Below are 19,161 nucleotides of genomic sequence, written 5' to 3'. Positions count from 1 at the left end.
CTATTATCATAACTAGCTATTACCAAAGGAGTTTTGAAATATCTTGCTCTTAACTTCCAGCCAAATTCCCTCCAAATTGGGCTGCTTAAACATTTCTGCCAGGGCACCCAAGAACTCTCCCACTCCTCATCAGCAATTATGGTATTAGCTTCCAGTTCTCATTTAGCTTTCACATCAAGTGTATCCACTGATGTATCCATACGGATCCTGCCATATATACATGATATTGTGTTTTTAGTGTTCATCTTATTCTCAGCTATCTCAATCCAATATTGTTCAAAATTAGATGGAACTTCTTTAATTTCGTCCCACTCTTTGTGTGTCATCAATGGGGGCGGCAATAGCTCAGTCCGTAGGGACTTGGCTTGGGGACTTGAAGGTCGCCGGTTCAAGTCCCACCCGGACCAAAAAAGAATGGTTGGAGAGTGCTGGTTCACATCCTGGGCATTGCCGAGGTGCCCCTAAGCAAGGCACCGGCCCCTAACACTGCTCATCGGGCGCCGTAGCATGTGTGGCTGCCCCTTCGCTCATCTCCTCTACACTGCATGTGTGTGTTTGTGTGTGCGCACCTGTGTGTAATGTGAGTGGAGAAAAGAATTTCCCAATTTGGGATTATAATAGTACATCAAAAAAAAAAATCTAAATAAATCCTTAGAATCAGTGCCATACTTTGCTTGAAGTTGTGAGAAAGGCCTGAGAGTCATTCCTTCGAAATAATTGATTTATTGTGATGAGGCCCTTCCCCGCCCATCTAATGAAACCACTGTCCATTTTTGCTGGCAGGAAGTCACAGGCAGTAGTTATTTTTGCCGCCCTTGATAGAGATAGAGGTAAATTCAACAATCATCTTGTCTTCTCCCAAACCTTTAATCTATGATTAACACATTCGTTTTGTATCCTAAGTTTATGCCTTACTTTTGAATTTAGAAAGGGAATGGTTGAGAGCGATATATTTTTTACTGAACCTTGCTCTATATGTACCCATTTTGTGTCCATATCTAATCTCATCCATGAAACCAATTTGTGTTTGTGTCCAAGTTGTGCTGCTCAGTAGTAACTTCTGAAATGCGGCAAGGCTAATCCACCCTTATCCTTGCGTGCACAGAGGACTTTGAGTCTCACTCTAGGCCTTTTTAACTGCCATATGAATTTGGAAACAAGCTTATCCAGAAATGTAAAGGTAGATACAGGAACAGTGATAGGCAACGCATTAAAAAGAAATAACAATCTTGGCAGGACATTTATCCTGATAGTTTCTACTATTGTCTATAGACAAAGGAAGCATCTCCCATCTTTTCAAATCATTTTTGATTTGAGAAATAAGTTTATCATAATTTGCTTTATATAACTGATTTGAGGTATGGGTCAGAATGACTCCCAGATACCTAAAGCCACCTTTTGACCACCTGAATTTCACCTGTCTGTCCAAGCACGTAGGCCAGCATCCTGTTATCATCATTGCTTCTGATTTCCCCTCATTAACCTTGTACCCTGAAACCTCCCCATAGTCCCCCAGGCATTGCATAAGAGCCGGTGTAGATGACTGTGGATTTCTTATAAACAAAAGAACGTCATCCGCGAACAGTGACATTTTATGCATCTCGCCTCCCTCATCCAATATTCCCTCAATCTGATCATTTCCCCTTATTAACTCAGCAAGCGGTTCGATACACAGTGCAAACAAAACAGGAGAGACCGGGTTTCCTTGCCTAACACCTTTTTTAGGATCAAAAAATTTGGAGCAGTACCCATTAACCCTAACCCTTGATATTGGGTCTTTATTCAGGGTATTACCCTGAATAAATGTCAAATTGAATCCCATTTGTTCCATAGTATAATTCAAATATGACCAGTCCACCCTGTCAAATGCCTTCTCAGCATCAAGACTGAGAAGCATTGACGAGTGGGCAGAATGCCTTGCTACTGATTGTACATTTAAAGCTCTTCTTATATTGTTTGCTCCCTGACGACCCGGTATAAAACCGGTCTGGTCAGGGTTAATCAATTTACCTAAGTATTTCTGCATCCTATTCGCCAATATGGCACTGATTGTCAGGTCGGGGTAAAAGGGAAGACTAAGGAAAAGAGGAAGGTGGACCCAAATGCAGTTTCACACGAGATGCAAGGATAAGGGGAACAAAAGGCGAGCTTTATTTTAAAGCTGAACACAAAAACAGAAGCAGGCAAAACGGGGGGCAAGAGGCAAAGTATCAAAGTAGCAACAAAAACAGCAAGACAAAGTACAAATCAAAGGCAAGGTTCAAATCAAAAATGCAAAATGAAAAACTCAAATCCAAACACATACCGTGGGGAACAAGACACAGACAGGAGCAGGCACATGAACGGGAGCATGGACGAGACAGAGGCTGACAAGAACAATGACCAAACAGGGAGTGAAGGGAACACAGAGACTAAATACACAGACACTGATGACAAGACGAGGAACAGGTGAGGTGGACCAACAGGTGAGATAACGAAGGGGAGGAGCACACGAGAACATGAAGGGAACAAAGCAATAGACAGAGGGAGCCAGAGGGAACATAGGAAAATACACAGGAGAACTTAAAGGACACATGAGGGCATGGAAGAACAAGACACAAGACAAGATACAAAGACATGGAAATCAAATACAAGAACCCACAAGACAACACCAGACAAGAACAACAGATCTACAGTCATGACACTGATCATTTTTACGTCATTCCCCAGCAAGCTGATTGGCCTGTAGGCCCCACAGTCCAGTGGGTCTTTCCCCTCCTTATGTAAAACTGTTATTACGGCCTCTGACCAGCTCTTTGGTGGGTCATTTTCCTGTAAAGCGTAATTAAAGACCTGACAAAGTTTTGGCACAAGCTCCTCCATAAAGGCCTTATAATATTCACCTGGTAGACCGTCTGTGCCAGGGGATTTGTTGTTTTTCAATGACTTGATAACTTCTTGTATCTCACTTTCTTGAATAGGAGCTACTAATTCATCCGCCTCAGACACAGAACATTTCGCTAAATTAAGATTTTTGAACATAACTTCCAATTTCCTTTTGTTTTGTGTTTCTTCTGGTGTATCATAAAGCTTTTTATAAAACATTTGAAATGCCTCAGCTACTTCCTCTGGGTGTGAGACCTCGGTCAAAGATGTCGGGTGTTTTATCTTAGGAGCAATGCGGCTTGACTGCTCTTTTCTCAGATGAAAGGCAAGTAGCCGGCTCGCTCGATTTCCCATCTCATAGTATCTTTGGCTTGTGTATCGAAGGGTTAGGGTTATATGTTTTTCGTGTGAGGAGTTCATCCAAGGAAGTTCTACTGTCTTGTAATTGCTTCAATACATTTTCATCTCTGGTCACTTTGTGTTCATGTCCTAGTCTTTTTATATCGCTTTCCAACTGTTTTTCCCTTTCCATTCTCTGTTTGTTTAGTTTGACAGCAATCTCAATACACTTCCCTCTCAGCACCGCCTTCGCCCCATCCCAAAGAGTATTCGTCTATAGTTTGTTTTATTTGTTCTTTTATACTTGGGTCCGTTAGCAATGAAATAGTTTGAGCTCTTAAAAAGGTTTTGTGAAACACTTACAGCTACATGCATTTTGATATGGAACTTATCAGAATGTAGAGTGGATCTGTTAAATAATGTGGTTAGCCTTATTTTCTCTGTAACCACATGTACTCTTTGGACGTTTTTGCAGTTGAAACAGCAAACGCTGTTTTGGAGTGGGTGTTTGTTAAGGTAAAACCACAAATACCCACTCCAAAGCAGAGCTGATTAAATGCTGATATCTGGGATCTTGCTCATAAAGTGTCTATGCGAGGCTTGTTGAATAATATGAATAGATGGATCTAACACAACATTAGAATGACTAACAGACAGGTAAATAACATTTATTATCTCATTACAATGCAATATTCTTCAGGGAAACCTGAATCAGAACAGCTGAGCAGAATCCATAGTGCTATGAGCAGAGGTGTATGAACACAGCACAGACATCAACAGTCTCCAGACAGTTGCATTTCTCAAATTACCGGAATACATCGTTACCACAGTAACACAGCAGATAGGTTGGTGTTGTCTGGACACAGAATTCGATCTGATCATTTACATTTACAGAGTGCATACACTCCTTTTCAGATCTGATTTGAGAAAAGATTTGCCTGCACCTGAACATACACTGTAGTACACCCTGTCATCAAAACCAGCACTCTCAAATGGTCGTGGCCCCCCAGCAGGATAATGCGCCCTGCCCCACTGCAAAAAACTGTTCAGGAATTGCCAGAGGAACATGTCAAAGAGCTTAAGGCACAAACCTGGCCCCAAAATTTGTCGGATTCCAATCTGAATGAAGAGCGGTATGTGGTGGTGATCAGTAGGGAATGATCGTACTGAAAGCAACAGGGTCCATGAGAAATGTGGTCACTAGCACAAGCATGCTAACATAATTCTAATACCAGTGTTGCGCAGCCTGAACAAACACCCTGCTGCATTTCTGTTCTCCAGGGTCTCATGGGTGAGATGGGACTTCAGGGTCCTGGTGGCCCTCCAGGACCTCAGGTCAGCACTGCCTCTTACACCACACACACACACACACACACACACACACACACACACACAAGCATGTTAAGTATTGCAATAAGATTCAACATTTTCATCTCTGTTCTCTTCAGGGACCGAAAGGTAGACCTGGGCTGGAGGGAAGAAAAGGACAAAAAGGTCAAAAGGTCAGTTCACACCTCTCTGTCTATACATATACATCTATTGATTAACTCAACATCATACAGCTTGCTTCTCTAACATAAATCATTGCAGAAATAAGTTGAAATCATTGCAGAATAAGAAAAGGCAGCATACATTACATTAATAAATATGTATAAATATGCAGGGTCTATGTGCAGTGATTAATGAGAAAGTTATATTTTATATGCATTTTTTGAAAAAAGCTGCAAAGTGTACCTGTAAGTGATATGTTGCTTATCTTCATGAGTTACACTTAAAATATTTCTAGAATCTGACATTAAATGAATCTCCATTGAATTTCAGGGAGACAATGGAAAAAGTGGACGTCCAGGGAAAAATGGACGCATTGGGATGCAGGTAGGATGATATACCTGACATCTATCATGAATATGAATTTAAATACTGCATTTTAAATGTTATGTTATTCCTACCTTTCCTTTGAGGGGAAAAGAGGGAAAGCTGGAAATACAGGCATAAGAGGAAGGCGAGGAGAAAAGGTCAGTATTGGCTGTTTATTCTGACAATCTGTGTGAGCTGTGCTACAAATCTTAACTTTAATTAATGATTTTGTTTTCAACTCTAAAAATAACTTGAGTAATCAGAGTACTGAATTGAATCTAGTCTTGATGTTCTCTGGCCCTGCAGGGGAAGATGGGAGATTTGGGTGCATTTGGTCCTCCAGGGAGACGCGGGACATATGTAAGTTTTTAGCACCATCAGATTACTTTGGACTAGTGTTCTGTTAATCAATTTCATAATTATTTTGATCATCAGTGTTCCTTGCAATCTCTTCTTCACACGTTCTGGTGGGACAGCCTCAGTGTGAATGTTGTTTTTTTCATCCTTTTATTAAAATGAACTGCTGAGTACAACCACAATGAGTAACATTCATCCATACTCTTAAAATCTTTTCTTTCAAAAGGGTGAAGCTGGTTTACGTGGAGAACAAGGTGGAAAAGGTAGTTCAGGCTTTAAGGTATGCCTTTTGTCTTTATTTTAATAGTTTATATGTCAGGGCCAATGCTTATCTGTCAACAGAAAAGAAAAGTTCTGAAAACAGAATATGATTATAGTCAAAGTTTAAAAAGGTCCCATAAAAGACAGCAAAATACAAACAATCTCATAAAGTTATGTATGCCATGAAGAGGCATCATGCAGTTTTAAACTTAGTTTTTGTCATAATTGACTCTTCCCACATGTCCTGCTGTATGTTTATATTAATTTCATTTTCCCATCTTTCTTTTATCTGTAGTGTATCATTTGTATTCGTACCTAGAAATATTTGGTAGAGATGCCCAATACCTTCTTAATTCCCATTATCTGTTTGTATTTTGACTTTGTAAGAACTCCTCAATTGGGGTGGGTTCCAGGACTTTATACCACTCTTTATGTTTTATTAAAAGTAACTTAATTGTAAGTACCTGAAGAAGTCTGTATTACGAAGTGTTAATTCCTTTCTTAACTGTTCAAATGATTTGAGGCTGTTCTTCCTTAAGCAGTTAATGTAGATTAGGGAGGCTATGCTCTGACCAAAACTTGAGCCAAACTAACTTGCATATGCCATTCATTACCTGGGTAGTAGCGAGAAATAAAAATACTCAAATTGATCAGTAATATTTGAAACCGTATGTGTTGTGTGTGTGTTTTTGTACAACATGTTCATGTGCTACCTCCGAGGTGAGATAAAGGTGCATTCAGTCTGTTCTCCTCCTCAAATGTTGGGATGACTTTTTCTTTCACATAGTCCATGGCTTAAAGCGAAACTCTCGCCAAAAAGCAACCGAGGTTTTATTTGGGATTGAATATGAGTCAAACCTTCGTGTAAAAGCATAATTGCGACGAAAGAGGCACTTTTAAGATTTAACGTAGTTTCGGTTTTGGGCACATTAATTTTGAACGGGAGTGCATGGGGCAAGACATGCTAGCATCAAAATTGCTATTTTTAGAACAGTAAGAAGGCTCGACACAACATGAAACTTTGCTCGTAGCATCACTAGGGTCTGTACTCATGAACACGAGCATTGAGAACATTGTTTGTGTACATAGAGTTTATGAAAAAAAAGGTTTTTGAACTACTCACGTTGGCTGCTGCAGCTCCTGCGCGTCGCAAACAACGGTAAATCTTAAAAGTGCCTCTTTCGTCGCAATTATGCTTTTACACGAAGGTTTGACTCATTTTCAATCCCAAATAAAGCCTTGGTTGCTTTTTGGCGAGAGTTTCGCTTTAAGCCGCATCCAAAAACTCAGTTTCCTCATTGTTTTGGGAGTCTGGCGGGTAAAAGTCTTCCAAAGCGGACTCCTGATCTTCCTCGAAGCATCTTCCTGACGTCCGTGAAAGCCACCTGTGCCTTGGCAACATTGTATAATTTGGCAATGATTACGCATGGCTTTCACTTTGACAGCACTTTTGTTTTTATATGGTAGTTTTTGAGCGTTTTGCGTGTAATTTCAAGCACAGAAGTCATTTAATTATGAGATAAGTAAGGATTCTGCAGGAGCTCCGAGAAATGCATCTTACTCCACTGTTGCTCACTAGCGCCCCACATCATGCAATTTTTGAAAGACATTGTGTTTAGAAAGACTTTCTAGCAACTGCTACCACTAGCTTTGTCAGGCCGTTAAAGTTTGCAGGAAGAGGTAGAAAAGTTAATTTTTTTACCTAAAGGTCCCATAGTATGAAAAACACATTTTCTCTGCTCTCTACACATATAAACTGGTCCTCCCTGAGCCTGCCAACTCCCAGAATGAGGAAAGCAAGTGATTCCTGCATGGTCTCTGCAGCCCACCCACTGGTAACACGGCGCTCCTACAGGCTGTTCAGATTCTGCTCCTGTCGTTACGTAACGAAAGGAGTCATTTTCATAGGCCGGCCTCCTCTGTGCGATGATAGGAGATATCCGAGAGGGGGGGTCCATCCCCGAGGTGAAGTTCGGTGTGTCCAGCGGTGAGACAGCAGTGTTTCGCAACGTTGTCGCTAAAAGCTAGACACACAAATAGCTCTGTTGTTGGTTGTATAAATCAACATCAGTGCCTATATTCTGTCCCAGCTACAGAACAACAGAAGAGACAGTGGTTGTGTTTCATTTTTAATGACCACGTGCCGGCTGCTGTTCGTGTTAGCTGGTATGTGTGTGCTAACCACTTCACATCGGACTGCTTCAGTAACAAGGGTCAGTACAAAGCTGGCTTTGCCTCGACACTGACCCTCATAAAAGGATCAGTCCCAACCATACCGGACCCAGCAACTGCACCCGAGCCACCGATAAGTGTCGCCATGTTTTGATAGTATTTACAGTTGCCTACGAGTATGGTGAAGTCAGCTGGAAGTGGCTAACTAGTAAGCTCCGCTTCGGTCCGCTATGCAATGGCGTTTGAAGCCAGTTTAATGTTAATAAAATTATGAGGGAGCTTGGTTGTCACAGTAAAAAGTCTGGAAACATGTGCAGACTGGAGACAGAGACGATGTGAACAGTGTCCAAGAGTTTGGAGACTGTGTTGGAGACAAACACAGCTTTCGCTAGCTGTTAGCCATTAGCTACATGGTAGTAACTGTAACAACACATAGAACAAACTAACATTATTCAGACACACTAACCATTCTGAAACGTCCTGCTGCAGCCACAGAGTCTGTACTTCTTCAGGAGCCTCTCCTTCTGGGTCCGATTCTGGGTCAAACTGGTATGGTTTTAACAAAAAAATCTCCGCGAGCCATAGGATACATCCACCGTAAACATTAGCGTATGCTACCACTAACGCAAGGGCAAGGGGGTTCCTCTCCCTGAGAGTGACGTAGCAGGCAAGGCTCTCCAAGTAGGCGTTGACAGACGGAGCTCATTAGCATTTAAAGGTGCAGGCACAGAAACAGTCTGGTCTCAATAGAGCTCAGTAGAGCGACTTTGAGACAGCTGAAATTCAGGACCACGCATGGGTTTGGGGAAATGCATATCGAATACAGAGTTGTTGGACCTCTGACAGCTGTGTGAAATTGATTAAAAATAGTATAATATGGGACCTTTAAGAATGCGGTCTCACTGTATGGATCGCAGTGTGATAATGAGCACCTCACATGGAACCCTGTCAGGCACTTTGGGTGTCTTGAAAAGCGCCATACAAATCAAAACCATTCATTATTGTGACTGCCTTCTGATCACAATGCACTCTGTGTGCATTTACACCTGCATTAAAGGAGAATTCCAGTATTTTTAAACATGGGTGATGTCCAAAGTGCTTGTCAGAGAGAGGAGTTTGATTTTTACCTCGAGGAACTACTAACAAGAATTTATTTCAATTAATTTAACTGATTTTGATCTAGACTACAACTTTAATTGTATTTTAAACTCAGCATTAAGAATACGAGAATTTGCCTTTGACGTGCATTTCCTTATCCAGACTTTGATGTATAAATGTAAATGCGAATATCTTCAAGTCAGTCTGTTCGTATCGTACCTGAATAGTAATTCTCAGAAACTGATCAATTGTCACAGCTAAGGAGTCTGTGTGTTCTTTCTGGTTTAATTCATGTGACCACAATGGAATTGTTTTGGTTACTGTATGTTTATGTACAGTTTTAAATGGTCATACAGGATATGAAATATGTGATTAGCATTGATATATAAGGTAGCTGTTTCAGTCGTGATTGAGTTCCTGATGAAGCCAGAATTAGGCAAATTATTATTATTTTCTTGTTTAGGGATCATAGTATACACTGCACATTATTGAACTTACAGGTCAGCTGAGGGCACAATTAATTCCCACAATTCAGCTGTCATATGGCTTTCTATATTAGAATATCAAAAGGCCGCCAGCTGTTTGTGCAACCATGGTCATAAAACAGTATATCATGGCGTGCAGGTGGTCGAGTGGTCAGAGCGCATGCCATAAAACGCAGCCGACCCCGGTTCGATTCTGGCCGGAGGTCCTTTGCTGCATGTCACCGCCCCCTCTCTCTCCCATGTTTCCTCTCTGTCTACTGCTAATAAAGGTGTCTATGCCACAAAAAATCTTTAAAAAAACAAACAAAAAAACAGTATATCATCAGCATACAGCTGGATGTCTACATCAGGACAGAAGGCTGGTCGTTACTACAAAGACTGAATAAAAGTGGACTGATTGTAGTTTCCACCTGTATGGGCTGTTGTACACTTAATGATTTTAAGATAGTATACTGTGCATCTCTCCCTATGCAGGGAGAACCTGGGGCCATGGGACCACCTGGCCCTCCTGGTGGCGAAGGCTTAAAGGTGAGCTCTTGTATAAGTATAGTGTGTGGATAACTGCTGCTTTATCTTGCAGTGCACATATATACTTAGACTTTCTTTATTTCAAATTTCACCTTACAGTGCAATCGGAACAAAATGTCGTTGCAGATGGCTCATAGTACAAGATACAAACAGCAGCATGTATTTACATAAAAATAAATAAATACAAATTGTAAACATAAATAATAATCAAGTAAAGCAGTCCTGAGTGGGTGTGTGAAGGAGGATGGAGGGATTGTTATTATGTGTTTAACAGTCTTAAGGCTTTTGGGAAGAGGCTGTTATGGAACCTGGCTGTTCTGCTATGAAGGCTGCAGAGCCTCTTCCCAGAGTCCAGTGAGAACAGTCCATGGTGGGGTGGGAGGTGTCTCTCCTGATGTTGTGAGCCTTGGTCAGGCAGCGTTTTTTAGCAATGTCCCGGATGGGAGGAAGTGAGCTCCCAATGATTTTCTCTGCTGTCCTCACCACCCTCTGCAGGGACTTCCAGTCAGAGGCACTACAGGCTCCTGACTAGAAAGGCATGCAGCTGGTCAGTATGCTCTCTATAGTGCCTCTGTAAAAGGTGGTGAGAATTGGAGGGGGGAGGTGTGCTCTCGTCATCTGGTGCAGAAAGTGCATGTGCTGCTGAGCTCTCTTTACCAGAGCTCTTGTGTGATGCGACCAGGTCAGAGTGTCTGTTATCTGCACCTCCAGGAACTTGGTGCTTCTGACTCTCCACTGCTGTGCTGTTGATGAGGAGCGATGTGTGGCTGGGCAGTCTCTTCCTGAAGTCGACGATGATCTCCTTGGTTTTGTGGACGTTCAGGGCCAGGTTGTTGGTTTTGCACCAGTCCACCAGATGTTTTACCTCCTCCCTGTAGGCCGTGTTGTTGTCCTCACAGATTAGGCCCACTACTGTAGTGTCATCCACAACCCATGACTGGCACAACAGTCATGGGTCATCAGGGTGAACAGCAGCAGACTCAGGATACGGCCTTGAGGGGAGCTGGTGCTCAGGGAGATGACACTGGAGGCGTTGTTGCCCACCTGCACAGACTGGGGGCTGTTGGTGAGGAAGTCAAGCAGCCAGTTACATGGGGGGTTGGGGGGGCTGAAGCCAATGGGGGCCAGTTTGCTCACCAGATGAACGCAGAGCTGAAGACCAGAAACAACATTTGCACGTGTGTTCCTCCCTTCCAGATGTTCTAAACTCGGGTGGAGTACAGAGGAGATGGCATCCTCTGTAGAGCATGTAGGCTGATAAACAAACTAGTATGGGTCAAATGTTGGGGGAGTCTGAAGACAGTGTGGCCCTTTACCAGCCTCTCGAAGCACTTCATCCTGATGGGGGTGAGTGATACGGGGCGCTAATCATTGAGGGAGGAGATGTGAGTTTTTTAGGCACCGGTATGATTGTGGCAGTCTTTAGGCATGATGGCAACAGAGCCTGGATCAGTGAGGTGTTAAAGATGTCTGTGAGAACTCCTGTCAGCTGGTCAGCACATTCCTTGACCACTTGTCCTGGTATGTCGTCGGGGCCCGCTGCTTTCCGGGTGTTCATATATGCAGTTTCTCTGTAGCAAGGTACAACAATTCATTAGCTTTCTGTGGAGACTAAGGTTATTTATAAAAACAAACAGATCCCGTTAATGTCTTCAGTCTATAATACTGAAGGAGTTCTGCAATATGGAATCATTGCATGGTACAGTTGTCTCTCTATTCAGCTAAAAGCTTGATTAACTTGACTATAAAAGATTGTGTATCAAATGCCTGAGAAAGATTTTTACCCTGCATAGACTAAAGACATTTTGTCTATGGCAGGTAACATAATATCAAGCCCTCTAATATTTTATTTGAAGAATATCAGCTTTTTTTTCCATCAAGCAGAAGATTTTGGGTCCCACAGGCTCAACTGTTTTCCTGTCTATCAATGTGGTTAAACAGAGCTTCTCGGAGGGCCTCAGTGTTCCTGTTTAGCCTAAGCACAAGGACGCCTAAGCACAAGGAAGTGATTACATTGACTCTGTGATGTACATTATGTGAGCATTTGTTTTGCTGTTTGGTTAAACATAAAATATAATCAAATATTGATGTTTCAGGGAATGCAAGGCTCTATTGGAGAGGCAGGGCGAGCTGGTCAAAAGGGAGAGCAGGTGAAGTAACCTAACATTGTGCTCACATCATATACATCACATCAAACACAACCCTATTAGAGCTCTTCACTGTGCTCACATCAGAATACACAATCCACTGTAAGAAATTACATTTTAATGCATTTATAATCATACTGCAGTGTGGGCTGCTTCCTAGGGGGATATTGGTCCACCAGGTAGACGAGGTGCTGCTGGCCTGCCTGGGCTGCCTGTAAGTAATCTTTAATAACTGACATAATGAATGCTGTTATGTTGGAATAAATTAACTTAATTCTTAACATCTGCTCATCTGTTTGTCTGTTTTTTAGGGTTTGTTTGGACACAAGGTGGGTAAATCCAAAAGATTTGGTTGTTTTCTGAGAAATATGAAGAAAAACAGGACAAGAAACAAAAGCACGTAACATTTGTAATCAGATGCTATTTGGGATCAACAGGGCATGAAAGGATTTACTGGAACACCAGGGTCTTTTGGAGAGAGGGGCTTACCTGTGAGTATATGTACACACCATGGACAAGGGGATAATGCAGTTTAGTGTATTTTAATATGTTCCTAGTACAGTATGATTCAAGTTTTATGTCACTGAGTAACAGAAATGTGTTACTCCTCAACGGTCATCTGTATTTCAAGTTCACATTCTGTTTGATAGGGTCCACCCGGCCCACCTGGACCCCCAGGAACCTCCCTGAACCTCACAGTGACTCAACTAAAAGTAAGACTGACTGGCACCTGCATGGCTCAAGCAGTGTTGGCTGTTTATTCAAGATTTATTGATATTGAATGAGTGTCAAAATTGAACCAAATTCAATACAGCTCTTCCCTAAGTGTTAAGTCAATTGGATGGAGGAAGGCTCGCTCAAAACTTGCATGTTCATTATGGGTTGAGTGCTTGGACTTCTTTATTGATGCTTGCAGCTTTCTCAATAGAACCACTTACAATGTTTGTTTACAATGACATCTATGTAGAAAACTCTGAATTACGCACTAGCTTACAAACAATTGCATTTTCTTGCCTCAGCTCCATGTTGCTTGATTTCCAGTGCATATCAACTTTAGTTGTTTATGGTTCTGGTTTGTTCATTGTATTCATTTTAATGTCTTCAACCTGTTTATGGATAGATGAGCAGGTCTTTAAGGTGTACTCCAACAATTTAGAATTGCACTTCCGTAAGGCCGGAGGACTATGACAATATAAAACAAATTCTATAGATAACACTCTGAGTAGTTTTACAAGTAACTAATCAACTAATCTTGATTGGTAAAATGTGCTCCTTGAAGTTTCTCAATTCATTATGTGACCTTATTTATGCATATTCTATAGCCCTCTTTAATTTTCAATTCATATTTCAGGAGCTCATTCACATATACAAGCCCAACTTCGCCATGGTCTGGACTCTGTTGGACTCCCTTCAGAGGGATCTGCACTGGTTTATAAATCCACCAGATGGCAGCAAACAACACCCAGCTGCTACATGTCTGGAGCTGTGGCTTGCTCAGCCCAGCTCCACAAATGGTGAGACTGACAATCACTTAAGAATTACAAGGATAATGTCTCTCAAGGGAGAAAATATAAACTGCTGCCATACATGTTATCTCATTAGAGTGTACCAAGATCTGTAGGTATGAAAATCCTCCAGCAGGTCATGCTAATGTATTGTGAATATGCGGAGGACTACAGTATGTTGACAGCATGTTTATAAGTTGCATCTTCTTTCAGGGATGTATTACATTGATCCTAACCAGGGTAGCCCAGCTGATGCTTTTCAAGTGTACTGTGACTTCACAGCAGAGCCAAAGACATGTCTGTCTCCCCTGCAGCCTAAGGTATCACCCACACTCAACAACTGATACACATACATACATTCATTCATTCATTCATTCATTAAAGTGTAACTTATAGCATTTTAAGCAATTAATATAATTTTGATTTGTACTACTGTTACGCCCACTTCTAGGTAAATCTATTGCTTACCTGTTATCTGTCAGTTCCACTGTTGCCAGTTCCTCAGCAAATACTCTACTTTGGGAAATACAGTTGTTTGCTGTCTTCTCAGGAGTTTGACAGGAAGATTAATATCAACCAGTCATATTCTGAGCTTATCAGAGCTCATATTGTAGTCAAAAATATAGGTGTGCTAAACGTTGCAGTTAGTTCATAATCGTGTTTTTGAATGAATAAACTGAGGCATTGCCTAACTGAACACACAGTTTAGAGGAACATTACTGCAAGAATAAAGCAGGGAATTATAATTCTATCAGAAGTGATTATTAAGTCATGGAAATGCAGAAACAGACATACAGTTAGAAATGAGGACAACAAAAACTGGACAATAAATGTAAAGAATGATGAATTGTCAGGACTGTACTGTACGTACATTATCATGTAGTTGTGTGCACAGTGTATTTAAAAAGCAAACATAAACAACACCCAAAAGTAAACATACTAAATCTCCATATAAGTCAACTGTTATGTATGTTGTGAACAGTACAAGTAATACAAAGAAGCAATAGAAGGTTTACAGTTGCTTACTGAATAAAGCATTTTATTGTTGATAGTCAAATAACTACCTAAAAGTTTATAGGACAATAAATTCAACATTTATTAATGATGGTTATAATAATGTATTGCCCAGTACACGACTACCTTAAAACTATTAAACCTGTTTACGCATATTTCCAAAATAATGTTTCGTCTTCCCATTTTAAAAATGACTCTCAAGATCTTTGACCAAAGATATCATTTAATTTGTGTTCTCAGTTCAGAAATGTGTTCGCCCAGATTAATAAAACAATATGACCCCTAGCTTGATCCATATCAACAAATCTAGCAATCAATTTGTTTTCCAAATACTTGAAGGTACACAAAATAACATTAACTTTAATGTAATTTATGTTTTCATTAGTGTATAATCACCTGTTGTGTTCTCGTTACCTTAGAATGTCTGTCATGAGCCTGCCATGTTGCACTGCCATGTTACTACAGTAGCCAGAATGGCCAAAACAAACACTGACTCTAGAGAGAGCCTTTCATGTTTTTAGTGACTCCCACTGGAGACAGTGTTCAGTTGGCCATAATCTGCAACCATGCCACTAGATGCCACTAAATCCTACACACTGGCCCTTTAATGATATTGATTATGAGGTGTAGCGCCTACCAGTCTTCACTGCAGTGGCAGTGTTTGTTTAGTATGCTAAAAACGGTCTGGTGATAATAGTTCAAGTTGTTGATAACAGTTTGTAACTTCAGTCGAATGCACCTTAATTAATTGCAATAACACATCATATTAATGTGATACCAAAGGTTCCATTGAAAGCTTGGCTGAAGGATTCTGGCACAGACATGTCATTTCACTGGTTTAGCACAGTTGAAGATGGCTTCCAGGTGAGTATCTGATCCAGACATTACTTTATAAGTCTGAAATGGACTGTACTTATTTCTTTTTCTTAATCACATCTCCTGTGCAAACCCTGTAACACCAGTTTGAGTATCCAGGAGCAGATGTGGTGCAGATGAGGTTTCTGCGAATGAACAGCAGATTCTCCACTCAGAACATCACTTACTTCTGTCAGCCAGAAAAAAACACACGGAGCCGCACAAAGAGGGAAGTCAAGTTCCTGGCTGACACACGGAGGCAGAGTTACCTGGGTTCACTACAAGACTGTGTGGTAAGTGATGATGATGGAGGTTCATGAATAAAATCAGTTTTATTTAAACAGCCCAAAATCACTGTCACATCGCCGTGGTGGGCTTTAAGGTCTGTACAGTGAATGACATCCTCTGTCCTCAGACCTTGAATTCAAATGAGGAAAAACTTGGCATATTGAGAGAGAAAAAAGGTGGTAGAAACCTCAGAAAGAGCCACAGAGGAGGGATCCCTCCCATGCAATAAATGTCCCCAGTACAAAACAGAACAACAAAATCACAGTTTACACATTTAATATGATGAAAGGAAGGAAATTATATAAAATACATGTGAAGTGTACCCTACTCATCCAGGGTGAACCCTGGCCTACGCCCATAGAGTGAAACTGGATTTGGCCCCAGTAAGCCCCGCAACCCCTTAGGGGGGAAAAGCGGCAACATCCCGCGACCCTCACAGATAAGCGGAAAAGAAAACGGAACGGAACGGAACATGTGAAGTGTGTGGATCCAGGAGACGACTGAGGCATCGCCAAGTGGTGCTAAAGCCACACAACTTCCTCTCCACCATGGTGACCTGGAAGAGGACAGGCCACACTAGATAATTAGCAATAAAAAGAAAACATCAGAATGAAGAGGTATAAAATTGTACAGAAGTACAGATATGGGGAGATAGTAAAACAGAGGTGAGCAATGATCCAACGGAGCCCAGGGTATGATGATCCAGATCCGTCAATATGTGAAGCAGCGAGAGCCATGAGAGAGGGATGTTCCCAGGGGCCCATGGTCCATCAGAATGGGAGAAGGAGGAGGAGGAGGAGAAGGCTATAGAGAGAGCAACACAGCTTTCAGCTTGCAATTACAATCCTTAAATATACACCTACTCCTGGCACAAAAAGTGAGTCATAGTCCCTTTAGATAGTGTATTAGTCTGTGAGATTCCTGAACTCATCCAATACACTCTGAGAACAAAGAAGCTGCTCAGCAGTCTGATGGGCCTGCAGTGAATACTTCTGCATCTTTTGCCAGATGTTTTCTACTCACTGTATGTGCACTGGAGGCTTCAAGTTTTTACACCACACTTGTGTATGCTGAATATTGGAACAAGACTGGCTTCCAAACTGTCACAAATCATGTTCATAGACCCATCTCTTCGACACCGTTCACCCAAAAGTTCAACAAAGTTATTACAATTTGATGAGACATGAATGTGCGTTTCCTGATATTTCACTAAAAACCACCCTCTAGTGGCATTAGAGAACAGGTCAGCGATCACCAAAGTCAGTAGGACCATGAAGGTCTGTACAAAATAATGTCCTAATCCAGTCAATAGACTGACATATTAATCTGTAGAGGTGCTGCTGGTGTGGCTAAAACAAACACAAAGACCAAGAAACAGGAATGATTTCTGCTTGTTATCTGATTACTTTCATGTCCTCTCTCTTTTCCACAGCTGGAGTCAGGAGCCCACGAGTCAATATTTCAGTTTGAAAGTGAAGATCTCCTACTGCTGCCTCTCAGGGACCTGGCAGTATTTGGAAACAAAGAAGTAACCCAGAAATTTGGCTTCACCATTGGACCAGCATGCTTCAGCTAGGGACACTGCCTGTCTCTGAGCATGATTACATCTGTGGTGGTCAGCTGATACGAGGATTTGGAGGATGGATACGAGGATCAGTTTTGCTACTCCAAGTGGGAATTCTTGGTCACTAATACTGACTACTGACTAATCACAACCAACGACAAAACGAATGAAGACAGAAGACAAAGTGAAGTTAAGATCCAGCAAGAGAAACCATGTTTCCCCTATTATCACAGACTGTTGGCTTGCCCACATTTTAGACCAGGATTATTATAAACCTGACATTCTTGGCATTAACCATATTTTGTACATTTTGTTTGTGTGTTTTTGGAACTCTCCTATTTATATAAATGCTTGACATTCACTTAGTCGTTTTAATTATGATTTGGGTACATTTTGACTTGATCATTGTGTTCAGGTGACAACACAGGTGGTGCTGGAAGCTGGGTGATATAGTGACAACTCAATGAACATGTAACAAAGCAAACGTGATTGTTTCCTCTCTCCTCTCCTTGTAAATCCTCTTCTGACTCTCAAGTTCACTCTGTTCCTTTAAAGATCAAATAGATCAGGGAGGCCAATGCATCTGCTAATGTTACATCCAAAATTAACAGGTGGGCACTGCAGCTTTTAGCAGCAACTGAAAACCATAAGGAGCATATTGCTATGATTTCATAATCTTTGATTCACTCTTATAACACCAAACCTCACTGCTACAGCAGAGCTGCTGACAACTGTTATTGCAAAACTCCTGCAACACATCTCAGAAAGCAGCTGCCTTGTATTTATATTTGTTTTGTTCAGCAGGGATTTTTTGTCAATCCTGAGGTTAACTGCACAATATACACCACATTACCTAATATTGAGATATTTCCAATACAGAGGAGATTGACAGAAAATATTTCAATCCTTCATTCATAGTTTATATTTATTTTTTTGTCTCTGTCACTCTTTATTGAATAAAGTGAGTACAACAATAAGACTTGGTACACTTTGTAAAGTTTTGATCACTTGGCCATCAGGTAATTTTTTTTGTCAAACTGTAGCTTCCATATATAAAAATGTCTCATCACGAAGAGTCTACCAATCAGATGATGAACCCTTCCCACGCGATGATTTGGCTTTTTTCTGTCAAGAGATATGGATCCTCAGTATCGCAGTCAAAGTCTGTATCAGGGCCGCATTATTGGTGAGCCGTCCCAGTGTGAACGGATAATCCGGAGGCGTGGAGCGAGGGCGTGCCGGTCTGACAGTCTGATAACTGCACAGGTCCTTCACTCAACTAAATACAGAAAAATGTCCCACAATGAAACGTTACAGGACCAAACAAAAGTAACGTAGTAACTGTCTTTGGCAACTGAGGAAAAATACCACAGCCGTATGTGGAGAAGCGTCTGTCCTCACATTTCTGCTCAAAAAACAGCGTCTGTCACCGGCAAAACCTTTAACTTACCGAGTGTTTGTGATTAAAATAAATCACCGCGACCGTCAGTCCTCTCGACCAAGACTTCAGTGAACTGTCCTCCAGAAAACAGCCTCCATCCCGCAAGTGAGTGAGTCAGACAGTCCTGTTTACTGATGGTGATTATGTAATTATGTAATTTTGCGCGGAAAACGTAACTTCGTCACTTTCCAGGATGTTTGGTGGGTCAGTATCTCAATCACTACACATTATAACAGCATCCATACGATTATAAACTGTCCGGACAGGGGGAACACCTGGGAAACACCGACGTCATCAACATGACGTGTACCGTCACGCCTCTTTAGGAGCAGCAGCGCCGACTTTCTGTGGGAATTGCAGGCGGTAAGGCGGAGATGCTTCACTC

General features: G+C 41.5%; 1 protein-coding gene across 1 annotated transcript in view; it reads left to right on the top strand.

Annotated features, from left to right (window-relative positions):
- Positions 1–18,291, top strand: part of LOC115580941 (collagen alpha-1(I) chain) — a 137,396-nt gene extending 119,105 nt beyond the window's left edge. Inside the window, exons 53-69 of the mRNA XM_030415680.1 lie at positions 4,486–4,539; positions 4,653–4,706; positions 5,026–5,079; positions 5,166–5,219; positions 5,368–5,421; positions 5,645–5,698; positions 9,909–9,962; positions 12,059–12,112; positions 12,270–12,323; positions 12,421–12,438; positions 12,547–12,600; positions 12,760–12,822; positions 13,461–13,623; positions 13,828–13,934; positions 15,412–15,492; positions 15,591–15,776; positions 17,204–18,291. Coding sequence (XP_030271540.1) covers positions 4,486–4,539; positions 4,653–4,706; positions 5,026–5,079; positions 5,166–5,219; positions 5,368–5,421; positions 5,645–5,698; positions 9,909–9,962; positions 12,059–12,112; positions 12,270–12,323; positions 12,421–12,438; positions 12,547–12,600; positions 12,760–12,822; positions 13,461–13,623; positions 13,828–13,934; positions 15,412–15,492; positions 15,591–15,776; positions 17,204–17,347 — 1,302 coding nt within the window. The 3' untranslated portion in view covers positions 17,348–18,291. The remainder of the gene's footprint in view (positions 1–4,485; positions 4,540–4,652; positions 4,707–5,025; positions 5,080–5,165; positions 5,220–5,367; positions 5,422–5,644; positions 5,699–9,908; positions 9,963–12,058; positions 12,113–12,269; positions 12,324–12,420; positions 12,439–12,546; positions 12,601–12,759; positions 12,823–13,460; positions 13,624–13,827; positions 13,935–15,411; positions 15,493–15,590; positions 15,777–17,203) is intronic.
- The last annotated feature ends 870 nt before the right edge of the window (positions 18,292–19,161 follow it).

This window comes from Sparus aurata, chromosome 5 (assembly GCF_900880675.1).
Source record: "Sparus aurata chromosome 5, fSpaAur1.1, whole genome shotgun sequence".
Taxonomy (NCBI): domain Eukaryota; kingdom Metazoa; phylum Chordata; class Actinopteri; order Spariformes; family Sparidae; genus Sparus; species Sparus aurata.
Note: the sequence above shows the minus strand (reverse complement) of the source record. Positions and strands in the feature narration are given on the sequence as shown.